Genomic DNA, 24,080 nt, shown 5'->3' on the forward strand with positions numbered 1-24,080 from the left:
GTCCTATTATGCTCTGGTGTGTGTGTGTGTGTGTGTGTGTGTGTGTGTGTTGGAATGAATATATCAGCAGTGCCCACATACTTCTGAAAATCAGGTCCAAATCTCATTCAGTTCTATTAGAAAATTATTCTTACAGCATGACATAGATTCTCTGAAAGTATTTTACCCTTTAAACACCAAAACCTCTTCAGCGAAAATTAAAATGGAAAATGTGTAAAGGAGCAGTTCTCTAAATGAAACCGTTTCTGGCTAAGCAGACCACATTAGCCAGTGGTTCTGGTCTTTGTTCTTGAGTAAAAAATTCAAGAGAGGGGTAAACCAGAATGAATAACCTCCAAATGCTAATTTTGAAAATCCTAGTTTTTGCTATTTTGGAAAACCACATGATATAGCAATTAATAAAAGGTATCGTGTCTTATTAACGTTCATACAGTAATTACGAAAATCGCAAATCCATCTGCTAAGTAGTCAGCAAACAAGACAAACGACTGAGCTCCGTTAAACAGATTACCAGCAGCCTATGGGAGTATAATCTAATAGCCCCATTCTGAGCCATGAATAAGGCAGCTACTCCCTTTTACCCCGTGGACAGGCCACAACAATACCATCTCACACGCAAGGCAAGACAGAGCAATGGAGACATCCGGCAAGTTGCCCTCTCTGGAGAGAATGTACTCGTAAGCAAGTGTCAATGTTACTCATGTAGCTTGCTCTTACAGCCTTTGTACTGACACTTAAGAGTTGGTTTCTGGGGCGCCTGGGTGGCTCAGTCGGTTGGGCGTCCGACTTCGGCTCAGGTCATGATCTCACAGCTCAGGGGGTTGAGCCTTGTGTCGGGATCTGTGCCAAAAACTCAGAGCCTGAAGCCTGCTTCGGATTCTGTGTGTCCCTCTCTCTCTGCCCCTCCCCTGCTCATGTTCTGTCTCTGTCTCAAAAATAAATAAAAACATCAAAAAAAAAAAAAAAGAGTTGGTTTCTTGAAAAGACCCAAAAGATGTCTCCTAAAGTTAAACACAAGCCCAGGAGTTTCTGCATGTAAAATGCCCATCAGGGAGGCTCTTCGGCTCCCCGCACAGAAAAGTTTCATCTTCCTGCAAACTTCTGTCATTTCATCTCTATTTCTCTTCCAACATTCAGTATCTGGACATGTTTCATGGCTCCTCTCCTTGACAGGCATCTGAAGAAAAGAAGCCATGTCTTACTACCCTATGACAACAATAACTACCACTACGACTAGTTGTGATTGAGATAACTACCATTTCTTGGGACTATAAATGTTCCAGTCACTGGGGGCAAGTGTTTCATTTTCTTAAATTTATTTTTTGTCATGTGATATTTGCAACAGACCCCTGAGGTAGGCGCATCCTCCCTTTAGATGTTAGGCAGTTGAGGCCCACAAAAACTGAGGGAAAGGCATGGGATTCATGTCTAGGTCAGAGAGACTCCGAGGCCTGTGTTCTGAAACACCATGCTACACTTTACATAGCTCATGCAGCATCTAGGTCAAGTACACAGCAGGTGTTGATAAATGTCAGTGGAATCAGTGAATACCTTAACATCAATTCACTCCTTCATCCCCTTGGTAGTTGAGGTTCAATCCTTATGGATTCTGCTTTCTTGTGCATTTTTCCCAGGTGTGCATGGGGCTCAGGGTTATTATTTCTACTGGCTATCCAAAAATGTCAAGAAGAGCTTCCCTTACCTTTTTTACATCAGAAAATAAACACCTTTCTGGGACTCTACCTCCTACTTCAGTGACTGCCAGGATGATCATTCACAACTGGGCACAATCGATGGCTTTTCATTTGTATTGGTGCCACTCACATGTTGGACTACAAGCTAGATGGTAGGAGGTGGCCCAGTGTTCCCGGCACCTCCTCCCTACTCTCTTCAACATTCTGGCTCTACGGTCACATGGAGGGGAGTTCAGGGCCTGCTGGTCACTGACTTCACAATAGTCAATGTTTACCATTGGTGGGAATAGTGGCCTTTTGATGCCTTCACCCTCTGAGCACACAGTGTTCTCTCTCTATCTGGTAACTGCTTCTAACTTGCAGCCCACTCAGCTCTAGAGAACCCTGATTGCTTTAAGCCAAGCAGCACATCCCATTGGCCTTTTCACTGTAATTAACTCAAGTCAGAAGATGTGGTTCAGGTGAATGATAAAGGAGGAAATGTGTGCTGGGGGCTTCTGGGGAGAATGCTTTCTAGCTCAGCGAACTTTAAGGAAAGCGATTCTCTCTCTCTCCTTGCTGGACATTTACACAGAATAAGAAAGATCAAGGTGTGAGAAGTCATTCTGGAACTCTGAAGAAACCCAACCTTAGGGTTAAACAAGATACCAAGAAGACCAAGGAGAAAAAGGAAGATAAAATGTTTTTGATGATACAACGGAGCCACTTAAGCCTTGTTTCAAAGCTTGGACTATTTCTTTATTTTTCAGCTACTCGAGAGTCTAAGTTCCCTTTTTGAATTAAGCCAGTTTTGACCTAGATTGTCTCTGACTTGAAACCAAAAGATTCATAATATTCATGGGTGACAACTTGGTTCCATGTTCATCATCACATTCACTTATTATTTTTTCAGAACAGCAAGTATGACAAGGATCTGAAGGACCAAAGGGGACCATTGCTTATCATAAAGTGTAAGCAGGCAAAATTTACCTGTCAGAGCCTGAGTAGAGCTGGCTGGCCTGATTAAGGGCCATGATCTCACAGAATGCTCTTCCCTGTGTCTGACGTTAGTGAACTGCATCCCAGTCAATTATGTGTGCGGTAGTCATAAAGCCTAATTATGAAGACACGATGAGATCATTGCACAGCTGAACCACGAGGTAACGGCTACCCTAACAAGTCCATCAGCTAGCACCAGCATGATCCCACACAGACCCTTCATGGCTTTCCTATTTACTACACATTGTCAGGTGAGTTAATGAATATCAGCTACTTAGAATGATGTTCTTCTTTGAGACTGACTTGCTGCCTTTGTTGAAAATGCCAACTGCCCTTGAAAACCACAGTCAGCACAAATCAGGGAATTACAGGTTTTAATGCAAAAACAAAAAAAATCTGTAGCAAAGTGTAGTCAGAGCTGCTCACGTGGATACAAGAGCTTGGATCCCATCTCGTGGACTTTTAATTGCAAAGGGTTGAGTTCTTCCCAAATGCTGGAGACTCAGGATTCAAGTATGGGAAAGGAAAAGACAACAGGGAGAGAATAGAAGGTATTATGTTCCCAGAGGAGACTTATTGAAAGAGCGGGAACCTGGGATACGGTAGCTTCTTACCTGTCATGAGGGACAGTTTCATGAGTAAGTAACTTCTGCAGTCACAGAGCCCTGGGCTAGAAGGACCCCTTGTTTCTTTTTTTCCAAAGTCTGCTGCCACCATCGTGAAACTCCTAATAGCTTTTGAACAAGGACCCTGCATTTCAGGGTCCACAAATTAAGTAGGCCGCCCTGTTTGTTCTAGATCCCTCTTCACCAAAATCACATGACAGCAAAAAGAGAAGTTTTACCAAAGACCTGCCTTAGATTTCCTAGATGTCTCTTGTCCTTTTTGACTATCTGTTCCTCTTTGACCACCTTCTTTGCATGGAACAAATATTTTAGTGTGACATTGCAATTTTTCTGTGGATTTACTGTATATATTTTTTGTGAATTATTTTCTTTGTGGCCACCCTAGGGATTTCAACATGCATTTTAACTTAACACAGACTTCCTCAGATGAATATTAATTTGAAAATTTAGGAACTTTGCTCTAATATAATACCATTGTCTCTTGCCTTTGTGCTATTACTGTCATGTATAATCAGTCTACAGATTATAAATGTAACACTACAGTGTTAATATTATTTCATACATTCTTATGTCTTTTAAGGAAGTTGGGGAAAGATGAAAAAAGGTTTATTAATGTAATCTTTTATACTAACTTACATATTTATTATTTGCAGTGTTCTGCATTTCTTCCTGTGGATTTGTGTGGCTTTTTGGTGTCTTTTCCAGAGGACTTCTTTCCTTCAGTATATTTCATAAGACAGATCTGGTAGCAACAGATTTGCCCAATATTTGTTTATCTGGGGAGGCCTTTATTTTGCCTTCATTTTTGAGGAATAGTATTGGTAGATACCGAATTCTTGTTTGACAGTTACTTTTCTTTCTGCATTCTGAATATGTCCTTCTCCTGCCTGCTGGCCTCCATGGTTTTAGATGAGAAGCCAGCTGGTCATTGGATCGATGTTTGCCTATAGAGGATGAGTTGTTTTTTCTTGCTGCTTTTTCCAAGATTTTCTCTCTGGTTTATGCTTTTCACAGTTTGACTACAATGTGTCAAGGTGTGGATCTATTTATATTTATCCCACTTTGGTTTCTTTGAACTTTCTGGATATATAGATTAATGCCTTTTAAAAATCAAATTTAGGAAGTTTGGGGCTATTATTTTTTCAGATAATGTTTCCGTCCTTTCTTTTCTCTCCGTGTGGGACTCCCATTACATGGACGTTGCTATGCTCGATCTTATCCCACTAGTTTTCAGAGGCTCTGTTCATTTTTGTCTTTATCCTTAAGATTAGATAATTTCTACCAATTTATAGTTCATGGATTCTTTCTTCTGCATGCTCAAACCTGCTGATGAGCCCCTTTAGTGAAATTTTCTTTCTTTTTTACAGCTATTATTCTTCTCAGGTATAGAATTTCTACTTGGTACTTTTAATAATCTTATATCCTGATTAAGAATCTCTATTTGTTGATCTATTGTTAGTTTCCTTTAATTCTTTAAATAAGTGTCCTTTAGTTCTTTGAACATATTTGTAGTAGTTGCCTTCCTTTGTCTGCTAATAGCTGATAACAAAAGATTTCTATTCAGTGCTTCCATTCAGAAGAGATGATTTCTATTCATTGCTTCTTTTACCTGAGTGTGGGTCACACTTTGTTTCTTGGCAAGTCTCTTAATTTTTTTTCTTAAAAAATGGGACATTCTAGTTAATATATTACAGCTACTTTGATGCTGGTATTTTTTTTTCCCTTGGAGGTTGTTGTTGCTACTGCTTTGTTTAATAACTTGCCTGGGCTATATTTGTGTCCCGAGTCACTGGTGTTTCTGATAAATTGTTGTGATTTTAAATATATATCCTTCATTTTTAAACCTGGCTTGCTAGGTGTTACTCCTGAGTCTGGGCAGCTTGGTGGTCAACTAATGATTGCACATCAACTGTGCTCTAACACCTTGAACCAGTAAAGCTCCCATTCATTGCTGTTGGATATGTTTGTGGGTAGGGGAACACATTTAAAATCCAGGCTGTCTTTAAGCCTCCTGGGTTTTAATTTCTTCTGGGCCCTTTTGAGTCTCTTATGCTCACACACTCAGACTCAGGATTAACCAGAAGCATGTGAAGGGCTTGGGCTCTCTTCAGTCTTCACTATATACATAAACAGTCTCAGCCAGAGATATGCTGTCTTTGACCACAAATGTGATTCTTCCCAACCGTCCACCTAAAGGATGATCATTTCTACTGACAGCTTTGTTGAGTGTTTGCGTTGCCCACCTGTCTAAACTGGGTGAGTCTCTTCAACACTGGCAGAGAGGCTGCTGTTTTCCATGTTCCACTCTGCCTGGGGTTTTGACTTTCCCAATTCAGGCCCTGAGTCCACAAATTATGTAGACCATCCTGCTTAGGACAGAACTTCTTTTACTCTCTTCTTTTTTTCATAGATCACCTTTCACACACTTAAGTCCAACATATGCTAATGGATCAAGAGCAGAATTATTCTTATATAAGTAAGATAATTTCAGCAACAAGTTCTACACTGATATTGCTATAAACCAAGCCAGTTGACTTGCAATAAGTTGAAAGTGTTCAGTAAACTCTCCAAATGTCAGGTGCTGCTTATTCTTAGTCACGTGGCCTTTCCTCGCAGCAAAGAATGGTAAAAATCTGATGCTGCCCTGCCTGCCGTCACTCAGTACTCCACAACTGTAACAGATAACACTAATTACTAATTTCTTCCCCACCCAGACACGGTCCCAGAATCTTCCTCAGACAGAGTTCAAGGCAGCCATTATGTAGGAGACAAGACCTCTTAGACATACCTTCTTCAAGTTCCCAAAGCTGAAGTTCATTTTTCTTCCTATTGTCTGCTCTGCTTCTACTCACCAGTCAAGGCTTTGGGTTTGGTTTCCTGAGAAACATGTCCTTTTTTATTTGGGATTCAGGCTCAGTTCTGTTTCAGTTTTTCTACTGGATCTCCGTAGTACTGCCATGCTGATTCCTCCATTCTCATGATTTAAAAAAAAATTTTTTTAACATTTATTTATTATTGAGAGACAGAGAGAGACAGGGCATGAGCAGGGAAGGGGCAGAGAGAAGAGGAGACACAGAATCTGAAGCAGGCTCCAGGATCGGAGCTGTCAGCACAGAGCCCGAGGCGGGGCTCGAACTCACAAACTGCGAGATCATGACCTGGGTCGAAGTCAGACGCTGGATTGCCTGAGCCACCCAGGCGCCCCTCCATTCTCATGATTTAAAACCCTGTCCATTTACTGGCCTCTCTCAAATCTATATTTAGACTAGATCTCTCACCCAGACTCCAACTCCCTCTATATCATCTCCACTGGGAAGTCTTAAGGACATCTCCAAGTGACCATGCCAAAAACTGAACCCCTAATTTCCCACTTGGAACCTCTTCCACCCCTATAGGCTTTTTCCATCTTGACTGATGTTAAATTCATTCTCTCACATGCTCAGACCAAAAAACTTAGGGTCATCCTCAATTCTTCTCATTCTCTCTCATACTGTGAGGAAATCCTGTTGGCTACCTTGAAAATAAATCAGAACCCTATGCCTTCTTACCACCGTCACTGCCTCCATTCTGGTGTAAGCCACAACATCCCTCATGGTATTATTACAACTGATTTCACTACTTCTAACTTTGTTTCTTTATATTCTATACTCAGAGCGTTCCTTGATCCCTGCTATTCTATGCTTAACATAATGGCCAGAAGGATCCTCTTTAACAGTAAGGCTAATTGTGCCACTCCTCTGCTCAAAACGTTGCAGTTACCTCCCATCTCACTTAGGATAAAAGCCAAAGGCTCTTTTCTTTTGTTGTTGTTGGTTTTTTTAAAATGAATATAATATTGTCAAATTGGCTTCCATACAACACCCAGTGCTCATCCCAACAAGTGCCCTCCTCAATGTCCATCACCCATTTTCCCCTCCCCCCCCACCCCCTCCATCCACCCTCAGTTTGTTCTCTGTATTTAAGAGTCTCTTGTGTTTGCCTCCCTCCCTCTCTGTTTGTAACTACTTTTTCTCCCTTCCCTTCCCCATGGTCCTCCATTAAGTTTCTCAAGTTACACATATGAGTGAAAACATAGGATATCTGTCCTTCTCTGACTGACTTATTTCACTCAGCATAATACTTTCACCTTTTCAATGACTCACCTTACGTGGTCTGTCCTGCAACCCCCTTAATCTACCAATCTCATCTTTTTCTATATGGCCTCTTATTCCTTTCCAGGCATGCTGGTCTGATGCTTCTTGAAAACATGAAGCCAGGTTTCTAGATACCTTCCATTAGCAGATTCCTCTTCCTGAAATACTCTTTCCTCAGATATCCATGTGGCTAATTCTCTTTCTTCAAGGTGTTGCTCAAATGCCACCTTTTCAATAAAGCCCACCTTGACCACCCTATTTCAAGTTGTACACCTATCCTTTCCATCTGCCTCTCCCTCACTGCAATTCCTTCTGGCTCTTCTTTAACCCCCACCCCCATCTCATCATTTTCAATATTCTCCTTTCTCCCCCAGAGAATATCACCTTCCATGGTATGATAGAATTTACTTATTTATTGTCCTTATTATTTATCTTCCCCCTCTCTAGAATGTTGTAACTCAAAAAGGGCATGGATTTTTATCTTTTCCACTGGCATCTCATAGTTCCTAGAAAAGTGAGTGGTGCATAATAGGCATTCAAAAAACAGTTGTTGAATGAATATTTGAATCAGTGGCGGATCTATGGTTCTGATATCTAAGTAGGTGTTTTTGAAGACACAGACTGAAAGTGAGAACAATTTCCAAAGAAACTTCAGGGGTAGCAGAGTTCAAAGAAATGTCAAGAAAATCTTCATGAAAAAGAAGAGTCAGTGGTTAAAAGAAAAATTGAATGGGATATTATATCCTTATCTTGACAAGTCCTGGGGTACATTAGCATATTAAAGGTTCTGAGAAGTCCTTAAGGCAAGAAATTGACTCAACTTTATTTTTCTCTGGCTTTTTTCAGAATTACTATTTTTTTAATCTTTGATTTCCTGTAGATTGAAAAGTATATGCTTAGGTGAAGGGGTCTGGGGTCGGGGTGGGGAGACACTTATCCTGCTTGTTATTCTCCAGGCTTCTTAGATCTGTGGTTTGGAGTCTAACATTAATTTGGGAAATTTCTCAATCATTATTGTTTCAAATATTTCTTCTGTTCCATTCTCTTTCTCCTTTTTTCCAGTATTCCCATTACGTGTATGTTACATCTTTTGTAGTCATCTGGGATATTCTGTTCAATTTTTTTTTCCTTTTCAGTCTTGTTTTCTTTGCTTCCCAGTTTCCAAGGATTCTACTGCTATATCCTTTAGTTCAGAGATCTTTCCTCGGCCATGTCCAGTCTACTAATGAGCCCATCAAAGGCATTCTTTGTTTATGTCATGGTGTTTTTTTTTCCGTCTAGCATTTCTTTTTTCTTTTTCTAGCATTTCTTTTTGGTTCTCTCTTAGGATTTCCATCTCTCTGCTTCTGCCATCCATCTGTTCATGCATGCAGTCTACCTTATCCATGGGAGCGCCGACTATATTAATGATCATTGTTTTAAATTCCCAGTCTGATAATCTGTTAATTGCAACATTCTTCCCATATCTGGTTCTGATACTTATTCAGTCTCTTTAAATTGTGGGGTTTTTTGTTTGTTTGCTTGTTTGTTTAAATTTAGTATGTCTTATAATTTTTTCTTGGTAGCTGGGCATGATGAACTGGGTAAAAGGAACTGCTAAAAACAGGTTCTTTAGTAATGAGATGAAAATACGTTAGGGGAAGGGACGTGTTCAGCAGTCCTATGATTAGGTATTCATCTATTAGTGAGCCTATGCCTCTGGCCCGTGAGCTTCACAAGTGCTTCTCAGTTTTTTTCTTGTCTCCTAGGTGGGACAGGATAGCTAGAGTGGGCTAGAGTTGACTATTTCCCACCTTTCACGTGGAAGGGTAGAGCTGACTAGAAGTGGGTATTTCCCTGTCCCCAGGTCAGTTAAGTTCTGATAAAACTCCAGTGCATTGCAGTTTGGTTAACTTCTTAACCAGGCAGGTCTTGCTGAGAAGAATGCTCTGGCATATTTCAAAATGGTTCTATTCCCCTCTCTTGCTGGAAGAACAAGGGGATTTTTGTCTGATATTTACTGTGAGAACCTAGTTGACCTCTTGGAGGCAACTTTCATAAATTGTACCCCCTCCCCTCCATGACTGGGTACCCTTGGACTTTTTAACTCTCAGAGATGTCCACACTGAGCCTCCAGGCACTTGTCAATTATAGTTCAGGTTCTCCTACCCTGACACTGGTTCCTCAAACTGCTTCCCCTTGTGAGTCTCTGCTCCAGTAAGCCAACACTCCCTACATTCACCTCTGTCTCCAATCCTGGGGGGGGCAGCCATTTCTCCTGCACCCTCCCTTCTTCTACAAATCCAAGAAGAGTTGTGTACTTTTCAGTACATACAGCTTTTCACCTATTGTTGGGATGGAATGGCAGTGTCTAAGCTCCTTATATGTGGAACTGGAAACTGGTTTATATACAATGTATAAGAAAAAATGAGTCGCAGTTGTGAGCATGAGCTCTGGAAATGTACCACTTGGGTTTATATCTTGACTCTTAACAGTTATTTCGTGTCTCTAAGCCTTAGCTCTTTTATCTGTAAAATCAAGATGGGAGCTATATCATAGTTTGAGGTGAGGATTCAATAAAATAATATATGTAAATAGTGTCTAGTACATAAGAAGCACCCCCACAATTTTTTAATTAAATAATTATTTGAATGCCTATGATCGTCCACATGTTATTCTAGATGTCAGAGATGCAGAAGTAGAAATTGGACCCCCTTCACAGAGCTGATGTTCTATATAAGCAGGAGACCAACTAGAAACTTGTGAACTAATAAGCGAACATTTTCTGATAGTAACAGTGGTATGAAGGAAACAAATCAGTCTTAGGTGATAGAGGGGAAAGGAGGTGGGCTTCTGATTGATTAGTCCAGAAACACTTTTTAGAGGAGGGGGCACTTGTAATGAGAGCAGACCAGTGAGGAACCAGCCAAGCAAAGATCTTTCTGAAAAAAAAGAGCATCACAGCAGGGGAACATCAAAAGCACAGGTGTGACAGTAGAAGCAAGTTTGGCTTGATCAGGATTAGAAGAAAAGTCCATGTGGCTGGTCGTGAGGAATATAGGAGAGAAATAGCATCTCTACTGCTTTAAATAACACCAACCCCTGTGGGCCTTTATTTAGAGGATGACCTCTCAATTTATAATTTCATTTTTGAAGAGAGAGAGGAACGTGGTTTTAGAGGGATTCTAGCAATGATCCAGGGGTCTGGAGAAGAAGGAAGTTGCAATTATTTGAGTCCTGGGATTCAGGGGGAAGTGACCAGCCTGTTTTGAATAGGTTTTCTGGGTTGGGGCAGTGATCTCTGCTCTCCAGTACCCTACCCCCAACACACACACAAAGGGCAGTCAGGTTAAGGTGGATGTGACTGACCAACTCGGAGGATAAAGAGACATGAGTTAAAAACTCAAAGAAAAGATCCATACTTGGCTCTTAATGGTATTGTGCTTCCCCCCGCCCCCAAATGCTCTCATTCTTGCTGAAGCCTACCTTCATTTCCCTCAGTTGACATGTTAGTCTAAAAATTCTCTTTTCTGTACTCTTTCTCCACCTCCCTCCTTTTGGAGGGCAGAGACAAATCTCTTGGGTATAACTAAACATCCAGAAAAATGCTCGGCCAATACTGCATGCTATTACTTTAACTTGTAAAAACTCAATTATTTACCCTACCATAATTAAGTCCTTTTCCAGACATAAAACTCCTCACATGCTGAGTGAATATAAATTTTCATTGGTGTTCATTTGACCTTGCAAACTAGCCTGAAAATTGTGTCCCCTTTTGCCAAAAAAAATTTTTTAGTGTTCTTCTCAATAACTATAGTTGAAAGGGGAAAGTGATATCTCTGTAACTCAAACCAGATCCTTTCGCAATAATACCTTGGCAAGTGACAATGTGATGAAATTGTTTTATGCGTGCATGCTTTTGTTCACTATCTTAATGTTGCTGAATGCAGAACCAACCTGTTTATTATTATTCTGCTGCACAATGGGAAAGGGAGGTAAGAGGATGGTTGACCTCCCTGCAACTTCAAACAGTTTCTTAACAAGAATGCCTGCTCCTCACGACATCCTTGGAAATGTCCAGAAACAGTACCCACTCTCAATAATCTGTTTTCTAAATGGGAAGCATTTTCTTGATGAATCTAAGCCCAGTCAAGGGTATGCTATGGCACCAATTCAAACATTTAGGGATTGTTTGCCTATAGGGATTTACTTAGATGCCATCTTCCTTTTTTTATCAAATTCTTGGCTTCTGAGACATTTCATGGTTCTTAGCAACTCTGGCAGAAGGTAAGCAAGAGTTAAGGGGAGGACACTCGGGCCATGTTTACCTCCTCACTAGCAGGCATGGGAAAGGCCTAGGTGGGTGGTACAAAGGACTGAAATTGTGAGGCTCAAGAATTCTCTATAGGTTTTCATTAGTCCCACCTTGGCTTGCTCTTTCACGAATAATCGAGAGTTGACTCTAAATGCGAAACTTGTGTTAATTATCTTAATGACTAATAAAGAAGTTATGTCCTCAAATCTTCAATGGAGACTAGAAGACAACTGTGTGAAGGCACAGTGGGCTCTGCTTGTACGTGAGTGTGCCTATCTCTGTGTGAGTTTTGTCTCTGTAGTGTAGGTGGGAAAGGATTAATCCAAATTCTCTCCCCCAACCTCCAGCCACTCTCCAGGTCTGGTCATTAGCAACAATGTGGTTTATTTCCCAACGGCCCTCCCTAGGCATCGGGAGAGTTCCAAACTCTTTGGTCCTTCCTTAGTATGTTCAGTTTGGACTCAATTGTCTAGACCCCAGGGAATCAAGATTCTCCAATTCAAATCCTTTTGTGTTCTAGAGGTTATCAGGTTATCAGCCGGCCCCTCAGTTTTCTGTCTTGCTGTTAAGGGATCAATCAAATTACCTAAGATATCCAATCTTTGGACAACAGATGCTGTGAAGAGACTGAAGGGTCCAGTGGTCCAGGTGGCTAAGCCCTTTCCCCCTGCTGAGAGCTTCTTTATGCACATCACATTTGTGATTAGGATAAGCAAGGTCACAGAGCAGTGAGAAAATGGAAGCTAACTGCCTAGTGCATGTCAAGAAATACTGAATGTGGAAGCGTCTCAAGAGAACCTTGAGAAGGAGGGCTGGTAGAGAAAGCTATATCCATCAGAGATATTACAGCTGTGGAGGTAAGAGGGAGGCCTTGAGAATCTGGAAGGACAGCTCAGAAAACAATGTTTCTTTACCTGTAACAGCATTAAGCACGCGAAAATCTAAAATGTCCATGTGGGAATTAGAGTGTATGTTGTTTTAATTAAAGCAAATTGTATTCTACCTTGGAATTGTAACTAATTCTGTGTGTACTTTGAAAAATTCTGATTTAAAAAAAAATCCTTTCAATCAGCAGCTGAGATTTCAAGTAAAAGAGATTGGAAAATAATCCCATGTGTTTCCAATTGGATGAATTGTTTGCTTGTAAAGTTATTTCCTAAGATTTTTTTTTCAATTAACATATTAGATCCTTGAGGAGTACGCTGGATAAATGCCCAAGTTGCTCTTTGGTTAAGTAGAATAGCACAAAGTCTGTGTTCTGGGAACCCAATCCTCTGATTAGTGAGCAGGTCAAACCTCACCTTAATTATTTCTTCTAAAAATCAGAAGGCTTTTTATGATTATTCGAGAGGGTTGCTTTTTTTTTTTCATTCTCTGCCACATAAACATTTTGGTTATGGTGCTTACTTTTTGAGGAAAAACAAAAGGGAAAAAAACCCGCTATCAACCACACTTGTGATGCTATTGATTACCATTTTGTTTTGTTCTGAAATTTCCACTGCAGGCAGATTTCCAAGCATTCAGATAGAAGCAAAATGAAACACATGTACTCTATGAGCATACGGCTTATTGCAAGAAACAGAACCTATGAGAAACCAGAGGAGGTAATCTTTAACAAGCGAGGGAAAATAAAGTGTGTGTGTGTGTGTGTGTGTGTGCGTGTGCATGTATGTGTGTGTGTAGGTAAGTGAATGGGGGAGGCTCTGGCCTCAAAGAATGTATGTACAACTTTTCTAGTTTTAGCTGTAGCTCAAATTTTAAAGCCAAATATTTGAAACTTTGATCCTATTTCATCAAAGTTGAAATAGAAAGAAATCAGAGGAAACAACAAATGTTTAAGTGAAAGGTGGTGTTATTGTGAACCAGACTGCTAATTGGTAATGTCCATAAGGAGGCAGGGCTAGCCTGGATACAGAATTATGAGGAGGGAAGGACTTGCCTTTGGTGTGGAAAAATAGATGGGACTTTGTCACTCTCCTGCTGCAGTGTGTTCCTACTCTACCAGTGACTGTTGATTCATTCGTGAATTTATTCATCCATTCCACCACTCTGTACTAAACGTCTACCAGTTACCAGGCACTGAAGATACAACAGGAAAAACCAGAGCAACTGACAGCCAGTCCCTTGTGCTACTTACAGTCCAATGAAGGACGGAATTATACCAGACATGGCTATGCCAAATGAGCCATGCCAACATGAGGGATGGCCAAGTAGCTCTGGGAGCACTTGGTGGGGCTGTCCAACAGCATCTGGGGACGGTGTTGAGCTGTCAGGAAGTAAATGTTCTGAGGAAGTGGCATTTTAGCTGAGGCCCAAAAGATAAGCCAGAGAGCAAAGGGGGATGGCAAAGAGGAAGAAAAAAACTGTGATAGTTGGTATATTGGAGGAACTAAAAAGAAGTTTGGTGTGTCTTAGGTGTGAAGTTTGGTAGAAAACATGGCTGGGGAAGTGAGCAAATCTTAGAACCATGCTGATTTGAGACATGACTTCTGAGGTCTGCACAGGCTTAGAGTCAGATGTTGCTGAGTTTGATTCACAGTTCTGATCTTTCCCAACTGCCTGGGCAAGTCACTTCACTTGGAAGCCTTGTTTTCCTTACCTAGAAATGGAATGGAAATATACCTACTTCATAAGACTGATTGAAAAATTGATAACCGGACATGACTCTACGTGGCAGATCAGAGTATTCAATTAATGGGAGCTATGGCTGTTCCTTCTGCAATGGTCAAATAAAATGGCATTTCCACATGGAACAATATCTCAGAGAACATAAATTCTATCACCATCATTTTAGGCATCACCAAGGCTAGATGTGTTGACATTGTGGGGTGGCATAACTTCCTGAAGTGTCTCAGTCACATATTCCATATGGGCGGTTGGTCATATCTCTAGTTCCAAGACAGCAAAGATTTCCCAATATAAGCAGTGGAGACACTTGATAAAATATCATTTTAGCCAGTCTTTCCATCTGCTGGTACACTGTCCTGATCATTCATGTTGCTTAATAAGATCTTTAAATTACTATCACATCCCCCTCCGAGGGGACACAGGAAGTAAATGAAATAAATAGCCATACACAAGGGTTACCAATACAGGAGATAACCATGTTTTTGTTAGCAGCCTTAAGAATCCTGGTAAGCAAGGACAAAAAAAAAAAAAAAAAAAAAAAAAAAAAAAAACCTCACCCCCTAGACAATTATTATGACTGTGTTTTTTTTTATTTGTTAAAAAAAAACAATGGCTTAGGGGCTCCTGTGTGGCTCAGTCAGTTAAGCGTCTGACTCTTGGTTTCAGCTCAGGTCATGATTTCACAGTTTGTGAGTTCTAGCCCAATATTGGGCTCTATGCTGACAGCTCAGAACCTGCCTGGGGTTCTCTCTATCTACCCTTCTCCCCAAAAAAAGTAAATAAACAAACTAACAAAGAGAACGGTGTATTGAGACTTTGCAGTCCTTTTGATTACTTTTCATATCACTAGCCACAAACTAACAAAACCTTTCTCTGTACTCAGACCATGCAGAAAGCAGAAGAGCTCTCCCGAGCCAAAAAGAGAAGTCTGTTGCCTAATTTCTTTTAACCCCTAAGGCTGGGGGCTTAGTTTTTATGTATGAGCTCTTTAACACATCTGTACTGAGAATCTGCTCCATACCAGGTAACTAGGATCATAGACATAGAGGACACACTTTATACTCTCTGGGAGGGCATTGGTCTGCTGGGGAGACAGAGAACCAGTAAGTTAGCATTTTTTTCCCCAATGTTTTCCAATGGCAGCACCTGTGCTAAGTGCTTTATATGTTTTATTAGAGTGGATTCTCTAAAACAACCCTTTGAACAAGGCAGTGGTCACTTCAATTTGCAGATAAGAAAACTGAGATTTAAGAGTTACTCACCCAAGGACAGATAGGTAACACGTGGCCGAGCTGGGAGGAGCTGGGGCAGTCTTACCCCCTGGATCCAGTTGGGAATGCTCCAGATACCTTCTGGCATTACCACAATGTGTGGTTTTGAGTGTACTACGTACTGTGGAAGCAATACTGACAGAAGGCAGGAGAGAGGAAAGGAGACACAGAGCCAGAGCCATTTCCCAAAGGAGGTAGTCTCTGAACTGGGATTTGAGGGCTGAGCAGTATGTGGCTGGGTAAAAAGCTGGAGGCAAGGAGACACCCTTGGAGTTAAGTGAGCAGCATTTATACTTTCCAGAAGAGAAAGGCTTCAAGGAAAGGTGGGAAGCTCAGAGGAGCGCTTGGTTATCTGTGTCAACAAAGGAAACATGTGCGACAGATGATCTAAGATTAATGTCTATTTGGCTTCTGTATAGATAATGTTTTTATTTATTTATATCCTGCCTCATTCCGCAAAGGTTTCGAGGTAAAATTCATTACAATATTTTATGCAGTGACCTTCCTAATTAAGTTTTTCTCTTCACTGTCATGTTCGTCTTTGTATTCCCCGAGCCATATGCACAGCAACGTGAATAAAAGTTGAATTGAATTTACATACTTTGAGCACACTGTAAGTAGTTAGCAGGGGCAACTGGTCCCAGAAGCTTGGTGGGTGGCGAGGAAAGCAGGGCCAAAACTTAAAATTACTTAGACTGAATACAGTATTTCACTCAATCGAAGATGCCAGTGATCAGAGGGCACACTGCTACTCCATGTGCTACTAGGAAAGAAGAAAACACGGCCAATTAAACCGAAATGCAATGTTGAGTCACTATCTACTTCAAGATGCAATCTGTTTTCAGATATGTTAAAATACGAAAAACTGTGTGTCTTTAAAGAGATGATCTATGGAGATGAGACTATCCCCTCACCAAATAGTCAGAAATTCTAAATATCAATGGTACTCTGAGCATGAGAGAAAATGAAGACTCTTATGCCATTTTAGATGCTAACTTGTCTAACCATCCAAACACTAAAGATTCTGGAACTGCTTTATTTTTTTTTTAATTTTTTTTTAAAATTTATTTATTTTTGAGACAGAGAGAAACAGAGCATGAATGGGGGAGGGTGAGAGAGAGAGGGAGACACAGAATCCGAAACAGGCTCCAGGCTCTGAGCGGTCAGCACAGAGCCCGATGCGGGGCTTGAACTCATGGACCGCGAGATCATGACCTGAGCTGAAGTCGGACGCTTAACCGACTGAGCCACCCAGGTGCCCCTGGAACTGCTTTAATTTAGCAATTGTACCTCTAGGAATTGAACCTAAGGAAATAAACATAAAAGTTTTTAAGGGTGTCATCACAGAACTACATACAGTCATGAAGAAGAAATACCCTAAAATCATAACTAAACATATATAATGTTATATATACCATTGTATAATATAGTATATAATGTATAATATATTGTGATATATAATTATTGTAATATGATATATATAACATTACAGTTATATAATAGATTAAAATGATGACAGAGAGATATTTATTTAAATGGAAAAACATGTTATAATAAATTAAGTTTTACAACTCAGGTGATAAAATATGTGCTACAAGAGAAAATTACTGCTGTGAAAGAAAAATACAGTTCCATCTCGTATTTACATATGAATAAAGTCTGGACCGGCATATATCAGAATGTTAACAGGGGTTGTCTGGATAAAGGGATGTTAGTTGATCTTTTTCTTTCCTCTGTGTTTTAATTTTTAAAAAATTGGAAACCCAGACACTAGTTAGACATAGACTTTTACATAGATAATATGAATGTGGATAACAGAAAACCAGCTTGACTTAGAAACTTCATTTTCTGTGGAGTAGGCTCCTGAATCTTTCCTGTTTCCTACATGAGCCTGGCTGGGCTGGTTCCAACTGAGACCCTGTTTAAAAGATATGGAAGAGGCTGTTTGATTCCCAATTGGAAATGCAACTTTACCACCTGGAGTTTCCCCCAAAAGCTGATACCTAAAATGAGAAAATAAATACTGCAGACCACAAGTATGCAAGGGTCTGGGGAACTCCAAAGGTCTGATGTCATCCTACTCTGAGCAAAGTATGAGATCCTGAGTTCAGGCAAGACAAGTTCCAGGTTCCACAACTGGGAGGGAGGGTGATGATCAGAAGTCAAGGTTAGACTTCAATTTTTATCCTGGCTAACATGGAAAACCACCAGATCGGTCTCTAAGTACCACACCTGCTACAGATCCACGGGTTCTTTTTTTTTTTTTTTTTTTTTTTTTTTTGCAAGTCATTTATAATTCTTCACGGCTGAAGTCATTTCCTGAGAGGTAAAGCCTTGGTGGCTTAGATTCCCCTTTAGGGATAAAGTATACTAATTGACTGTGTCTGGTCTGCCCAAAGTTCACAGGAGACATTGGTTTTGAATAGCCAGTCGTACAGCTCCTGCTTGAACAGATAAGACCGTAGACTGAATGCATTCTGCATGTATTTTTTATCCCCAATCTCATGAGTTACCTTTTGATATGTATTTAGTATAGCTTTATATTAATTTATAGCTTGCTTTAAAACATAAGCTGTCCTTTATACTTTTCAAGGATTATATATCTAACTTTTCCTTAATATATAGTTCAGGTAATATAATAATTTTAATTGTGCAATCAATTTTTATTTACTTGTTTATAGACTTGGGCTTGTCATTTCATTTGTCAGCTTTGCCATTTTGATCCATTTGTTATCTATTATCTATCTTTCTTGTATTTACTTATTTATTTATTTTTTAATTTTTTTAATGTTTATTTATTTTTGAGAGAGAGAGAGAGTGAGTGGGGGAGGAGCAGAGAGAGGGAGACACAGAATCTGAAACAGGCTCCAGGCTCTGAGCTGTTAGCAGAGAGCACGATGCCGGGCTCAAACTAATGAGCAGTGAGATTGTGACCTGAGCCAAAGTGGGACGCTTAACTGACTGAACCACCCAGGGGCCCCTATCTTCCTTTTGTATAATATTGGACAGTTGTAAAACCTAAAAGAATAAGACAAAGATTTCAAGTGACATGGAAGCCTAGGTCAAAGCAGGGAGGGATATAGTATTTGGGGAATGTTTGGGTATTCCAGCATTCATCTTCTCTTTGTCTTTCTTTTTTTAAATTTTTCTTTATTTTTGAGAGAGGGAGGGAGTGGGGAGGGTCAGAGATAGTGGGAGACACAGAATCTGAAGCAGGCTCCAGGCTCTGAGCAGTCAGCACAGAGCCTGATGTGGGGCTCAAACTCACCAACCACGAGATCATGACCTGAGCTGAAGTTGGACGCTTAACTGACTGAGCCACCCAGGTGCCCCTGTTTGGCTTTCTTATACTACGTTCTTCTTCTGAATAACAGCACCTTGACTTCTTTTCTACCTTAACGTAATCTTTCTCCCCTTGATTATCTTTTTAAATTTAGTTTATTTATTTATTTTGAGGATGGGGAAGGGTGGAGAGAGAGGGAAAGAGAATCCCAAGCAGGCTCCACACCGTCAGTGCAAAGCCTGATATGGGGCTCGAAGTCACGAACCTCGAGATCATGAGCTGAGCTGAAGTCAAGAGTTGGACACTTAGCCAACTGAGTCATGCAGGTGCCCCTCTACCCTCCATTAATAGGGTTGCCAGTGCTACCGCCTTGCTCTCCTAGCAGCAGATCTATGCCTGGAAAGCAGAGTGCCCCATCCTCCTAGTAAGCATAAGTGGGGACTCAGGGATGGGCACCTAGTCCAAAACCAACAATCAGATAACTTCTCTGAAATAATTTATGTATGGACAGTGAAAAAGAGGAACTTTGTCTCTTCTTTTTCATCTTGGATTATGAGCCATAGGAACACATGTCTGGAGCTAAACCTTACTTGCTTTGACCACATAGGAGAAACCCATTAGCAGGAGGGAAAATAAGGCCACCACTCAAGGAGAACCAGAGCTAAAAAGGAGTACAGTGATGAACAGACCCATTTAATGATGAGTCCTTAGAGACAGGATGCTCTCCCCCACCCCACCCCTGAATTTCCAAAAAAAATCCCTTTCCTTGTTTTTAGCATAAGCTTTTTGGAGTTGGGTTTTTGTCATTTGAAAGCGCCCAAATTCTTGACTAATCCTTGGTCTTTTGGTTATCTCCCAAATCACCCTAGGCACATACACATGCTGTTTATGCACACAGAAGTGTCTGTGCTCAAATGAATTCTCTATCATAAGAGCATCCAAACAGGCATAATTTGACTGAACTGCAGTTAGTCTAAAAAGAACACAGGTGACTTAAGCCCTGTTGCTATATTTTCCATAAGTTGTAGCTTTACTAGAGAAGTGTGCCTTGTCTTTGGTTCCTCTCCCCTTGTGTTCAGACTCTAGTCCTGAACTGGCACATTCACCCACTCCTGATGCAATTAGATCCTCTAGTTCACTCTGCCAAAGACGCAGCATGGTCAGAAGGCATAGGTTTCCTCGAATCATGTCTTCTTGGTTCTCAAGATTATAAAAGACCACTTAGAAAGAAAATGATTATGAGGCTAAAGAAGATACATTAAGATTTTAACAGAAATCCAGGCTGACTTTGGAAGGCAGCTGGAAAACAGGACCCTCCTCCTCCCACCTTCTCTTCTCCCAAACAAATGCCATATGTCTGTTCACAATGCATTCTGGCTCACCGCTATGTAGTTGACCTTCAGTACTGACAAGATGCCAAAAACACTTGGGACCTAGTTTTCCTCTCAGCTTATTGGTACAGTCATATCTAATATGGTTGAGGAAAAAATGCAAATTGTGATAAACAGGACTGTAATTCTTCAAAATGGTGCTTCAATGAGATATATCCCAAGATGTTTCACAATATTTATGATGGCTCACAGAAGACGGAGCTTCTGGGGCCTGGGAAAATAATGCTTCTGTTACCTGGGGGTGCATTCAGACCACTTCAGCATTTGTGCCGTCTGTATAACATCAAAGAAGTAGGACATATTTACTGCCTTTTTCTAAGTACCATGAATTAACTCCCAGGTCAGTATATTGGATGCAGAATTGTTAACACGGGTTGATTATTCCACGTGTGGCAACGTAGATGATATGTCCTCTTAAAATGACTTTTGTGTTGGTTTTCTAGGGCTCCTGGAGCAAAGTACCACAAACTGGGTGAATTGAAACAACAGGAATCGATCATCTCATAGTTCTGGAGGCTACATGCTTACAGTCAAGGTGTTGGAAGGGCCATGCTCCCTCTGAAACCTATAAGGAAGGATTTTTTCCTTGCTTCTTCTAACTTCTGGTGTTTGCCAGTAAGCCTTGCCATTCCTCAGCTTGTAGACACAGCACTCCGATCTCTGCCTCCATAGTCACATGGTTCTCCTCTTCCTTCTAAGGACACCAGTGACACCGGATGAGGCCACACTCTAACTCAGTATGAAATCATTTTAAAGTGATTACATCCTATTTCCAAATAAGGTCAGATTTTGAGGTACTGCTGGTTAGGATTTCAACATATCTTTTAGGGAGACATAATTCAACCCATAAAAGCTCTATTGTTGCCCCTGATTTATATATGGATGCATGCTTCTTACAAAAATAGTAAAATTACTAAGACACATATTAAGAAGAAATTAAAAATCTATGTTTCTACCACCAAAAATAACCATGTTAAAAATGTGATGAACATCTTTTCAAATATTTCTCATACCAACCAAATGGTTTCTCTATTATCAGAAGTAAGTCAAGTTCTGATCACTTACTTGATTAGTCAATGATACTGTGATACCTCTTCTTTCCTTTTTCCTCCCTTTTTCTTTTCTTCCTTTTTTTCAGATTCTATTTTTAATCAACCTCTACATCCAATGTACAACCTGAACTCACAACGGCGAGAACAAGAGTCGTACTCTCCTCCAACTGAGCCAGTCAGGTGTCCCCTCCCCTCTTTTTTTGATTCTACTTAACTATCTTTTTAGGAAAAAATGCCTATGGATAAGGTATCTCAAGAGAAAGAAAATATACATTTTTATTCATATTACCAAGTTATCCATGCAGTAAAGGGTTATTTACTTCTACCAACAATGCATGAGAGTTCTAGTTTCTTCTCCTAATAATTATTAATGAGATATATAGATGTAAAACTTTAAGTTTATGATTATTTAAAGATATATTCCCCTTTATGAAATTCTAAACCATGGTTCTCCTTTATTCTTAGGTAATAAACATAAAACAATTTTTATCTAGTGCTTTCATAATTTGATTTTTTAGTTTTTAAAACTTTGACTCATCCGGAATTGTGTGTGTGTGTGTGTGTGCACGCGCATGCATGTAAGGTGTGAATCTGCAATCTAGAGATTTTGATAGAATGGAGTTTCATTTCTTTGTCTTGATTTTTAATTCACTCTAAAAAGTTATATGGTTTTGGAATGTAAAATCAGTGTGTTTCCTGTTCCCTTTCCAAGGGATCAGATTTACTTAATAAAAGTCCCTATACTAATTCACAGAAAAATGCATTTGTAAAATGGAACCAGGGATGTAATGTTGAGCGCACAGTCAATAAGCAGTACTTTCAGCCTCAATACCATAGTTAATTGAATTTTCCAGCATTCTTGCTACAACTACCCCCCTTCTCTCCCACTCAAAATAGCCTATGAGATTGTGAGAATAAATGAAATTACAGGGTTAATCTTTAATCCATTCTAATATGTTTTCTTTGAATTGCAATATTGGCAAACGTGAGTCTTAAATTTTCACTAGTTCAGATTACTTACAAATCATCTCCCCAAGCCTTTATAAGAGACATGAGGTTAAGTCCCCTGGTTCAGAGAGGCAAAGTTTTTGATGGCAAGAAAGCTAAAGCACAGAGGGAAGTATGTTTCTCCCCAGAGAAAACTGGTATGGGCCCATATGAGAAGTCTCGAATCAAGCTTACCAAAACAATATTTTCAGATAAAATAAAGACAACATCCCTGAGTATCTCTTTTTCTGGACCCTCACATGGATTCACTATTAAAGAACATTTATTCTCCAAATATACCATCTTCACACTGGCCTTTTCCTGTTAACTTTCCATTAGGTTGTTGGGTGATTCTGTCTATTCTCTCCGTCTTATCAACTTGTATTCAAGAAGAGGCAGCCTCAATATCTTGTCTCAGGTGGATGGCACTTCATGTCAGTGGCTTGCTATTTAGCTGCAGAGATCAGCCTCCTCATCCTTATCTCTTTAAATGAGTAAATGAATACAAATTAAAGTTTTAATCTTCAGACTGTAACATCAATGGTATTTTCACTACAAGTAGTTTCATAATGGTCTCATTACTGTTCCTAAGCGCAACACATTGAGACGTTTAAATTGTTGATTGCTACTACATATATTCTTTGAGAACAGGTATCCAGGTAACCATGGCAATGGTGTCTCCAGGCAGGATGGGAGTAGGGTGGGAAACTATTTCATTAATTGAAGAGAAGGGACTGAAAAGGTATTTTCAAGCTGTGGATCAGAGAGAAAGAGAGAGAGAGATGGGGAGAGAAAAGTGGGTTTCACAATCCTATTTTCTTTTCATTATTAAATTATGCAACCCAGACAAACTCCTAATGATTTGAAAGGTTTAAAGAAATAATAAGCTTAAATAAAGCAGTATTCTTAGCCTTTCCACATTATTACAGTGATTGACCTGTACTAGATCTTATTCGGTTGGGTTCTTACATAGTTTGATTGAAACTCACTGTATCTCCTGAGAAAGCAGAATTGTGTCCTGTGATTTAAGGGTAAAAAAATGGAAGAATATTCACATAAGCAAGAAGGCTGTGTAGGCGGTCTAAGAGCTCTATTTATTTCAAGCTGATGACACCTAAAAAAGCTGATATTATCAGTAAAATTTTATTTTCAACCTTTCTTCCCTGCTTTCCCTCCAACCTTGGTAGTCAACATTTAAAAACTATATATCTATATCTATATCTAATAAAAAAAGATATACCATATAAAAACTATGTACATATATAAAGGGTATTTATTATATTTAAAGAGTATTACATACATTTATATAATAAAAGGTAAAGAAATACTGTGAAAAAAAGAGGGATCTGGAGGGATATGGAGAAAAAAAACCACATACGTCTGATATGGTTTCTCAGAGGAGCCCAATGTTTTGCTTTCATTTAAAAGGTACTGCAAATTGGTGATCAGATCAACTTCTGTTATTTAACCAAATGTGTCCCTTGTGTAACTTGCTGCTTCGACTATCTGACAGACACGTTCTAACGGACAACTTAGGATTTGCAGATACCTAATTACCCAGATAGACATCCTGACTTCTAATATATGTTGGCCACAGTTTGTAGAATTTCTTTTTAAATTAGGCCAACATATGGCACCTTAGTGACCCATGTTGAATCTCTCCAACTCCTGATGAATGCCTCTTTGGTGCTTTCTGTGTGCTGCATCATGTAATTATTCAGGAGGAAAAATAGCCAGAAGACA

At 39.9% G+C, this 24,080-nt stretch overlaps 1 protein-coding gene and 1 long non-coding RNA gene across 12 annotated transcripts in view; one reads left to right on the forward strand and one right to left on the reverse strand.

The window, feature by feature from the left end:
- The window catches only part of PPP2R2B (protein phosphatase 2 regulatory subunit Bbeta), a 313,867-nt gene extending 311,118 nt beyond the window's left edge, over positions 1-2,749 (reverse strand). For 4 of the 9 annotated variants that reach the window (XM_042986569.1, XM_042986546.1, XM_042986539.1 and 1 more), the window contains exon 1: positions 1,703-1,908. Coding sequence is in view for 1 of the 9 variants with exons in the window: in XM_042986515.1 (XP_042842449.1) it covers positions 2,664-2,707 (44 nt within the window). In the remaining 8 variants the exon portion in view is untranslated. Of the gene's footprint in view, positions 1-1,702; positions 1,909-2,663 lie in introns of those variants that run through there. The other 5 variants (XM_042986559.1, XM_042986545.1, XM_042986522.1 and 2 more) reach the window with 3 other exon arrangements.
- LOC102951068 lies at positions 2,023-22,817 on the forward strand. 3 transcript variants are annotated; one of them, XR_006217696.1, is made up of 4 exons: positions 2,023-2,923; positions 20,742-20,913; positions 21,437-21,530; positions 22,677-22,817. It is a non-coding gene; the product is annotated as an uncharacterized LOC102951068 (long non-coding RNA). The 3 variants fall into 3 exon arrangements; XR_006217695.1 differs by lacking the exon at positions 22,677-22,817 and having other exon boundaries at positions 20,742-21,035; positions 21,437-21,790; XR_006217694.1 differs by lacking the exon at positions 22,677-22,817 and having other exon boundaries at positions 21,437-21,790.
- The last annotated feature ends 1,263 nt before the right edge of the window (positions 22,818-24,080 follow it).

The sequence above is a fragment of the Panthera tigris genome, chromosome A1 (genome assembly GCF_018350195.1).
Source record: "Panthera tigris isolate Pti1 chromosome A1, P.tigris_Pti1_mat1.1, whole genome shotgun sequence".
In the NCBI taxonomy this organism is placed as follows: Eukaryota; Metazoa; Chordata; class Mammalia; order Carnivora; family Felidae; genus Panthera; species Panthera tigris.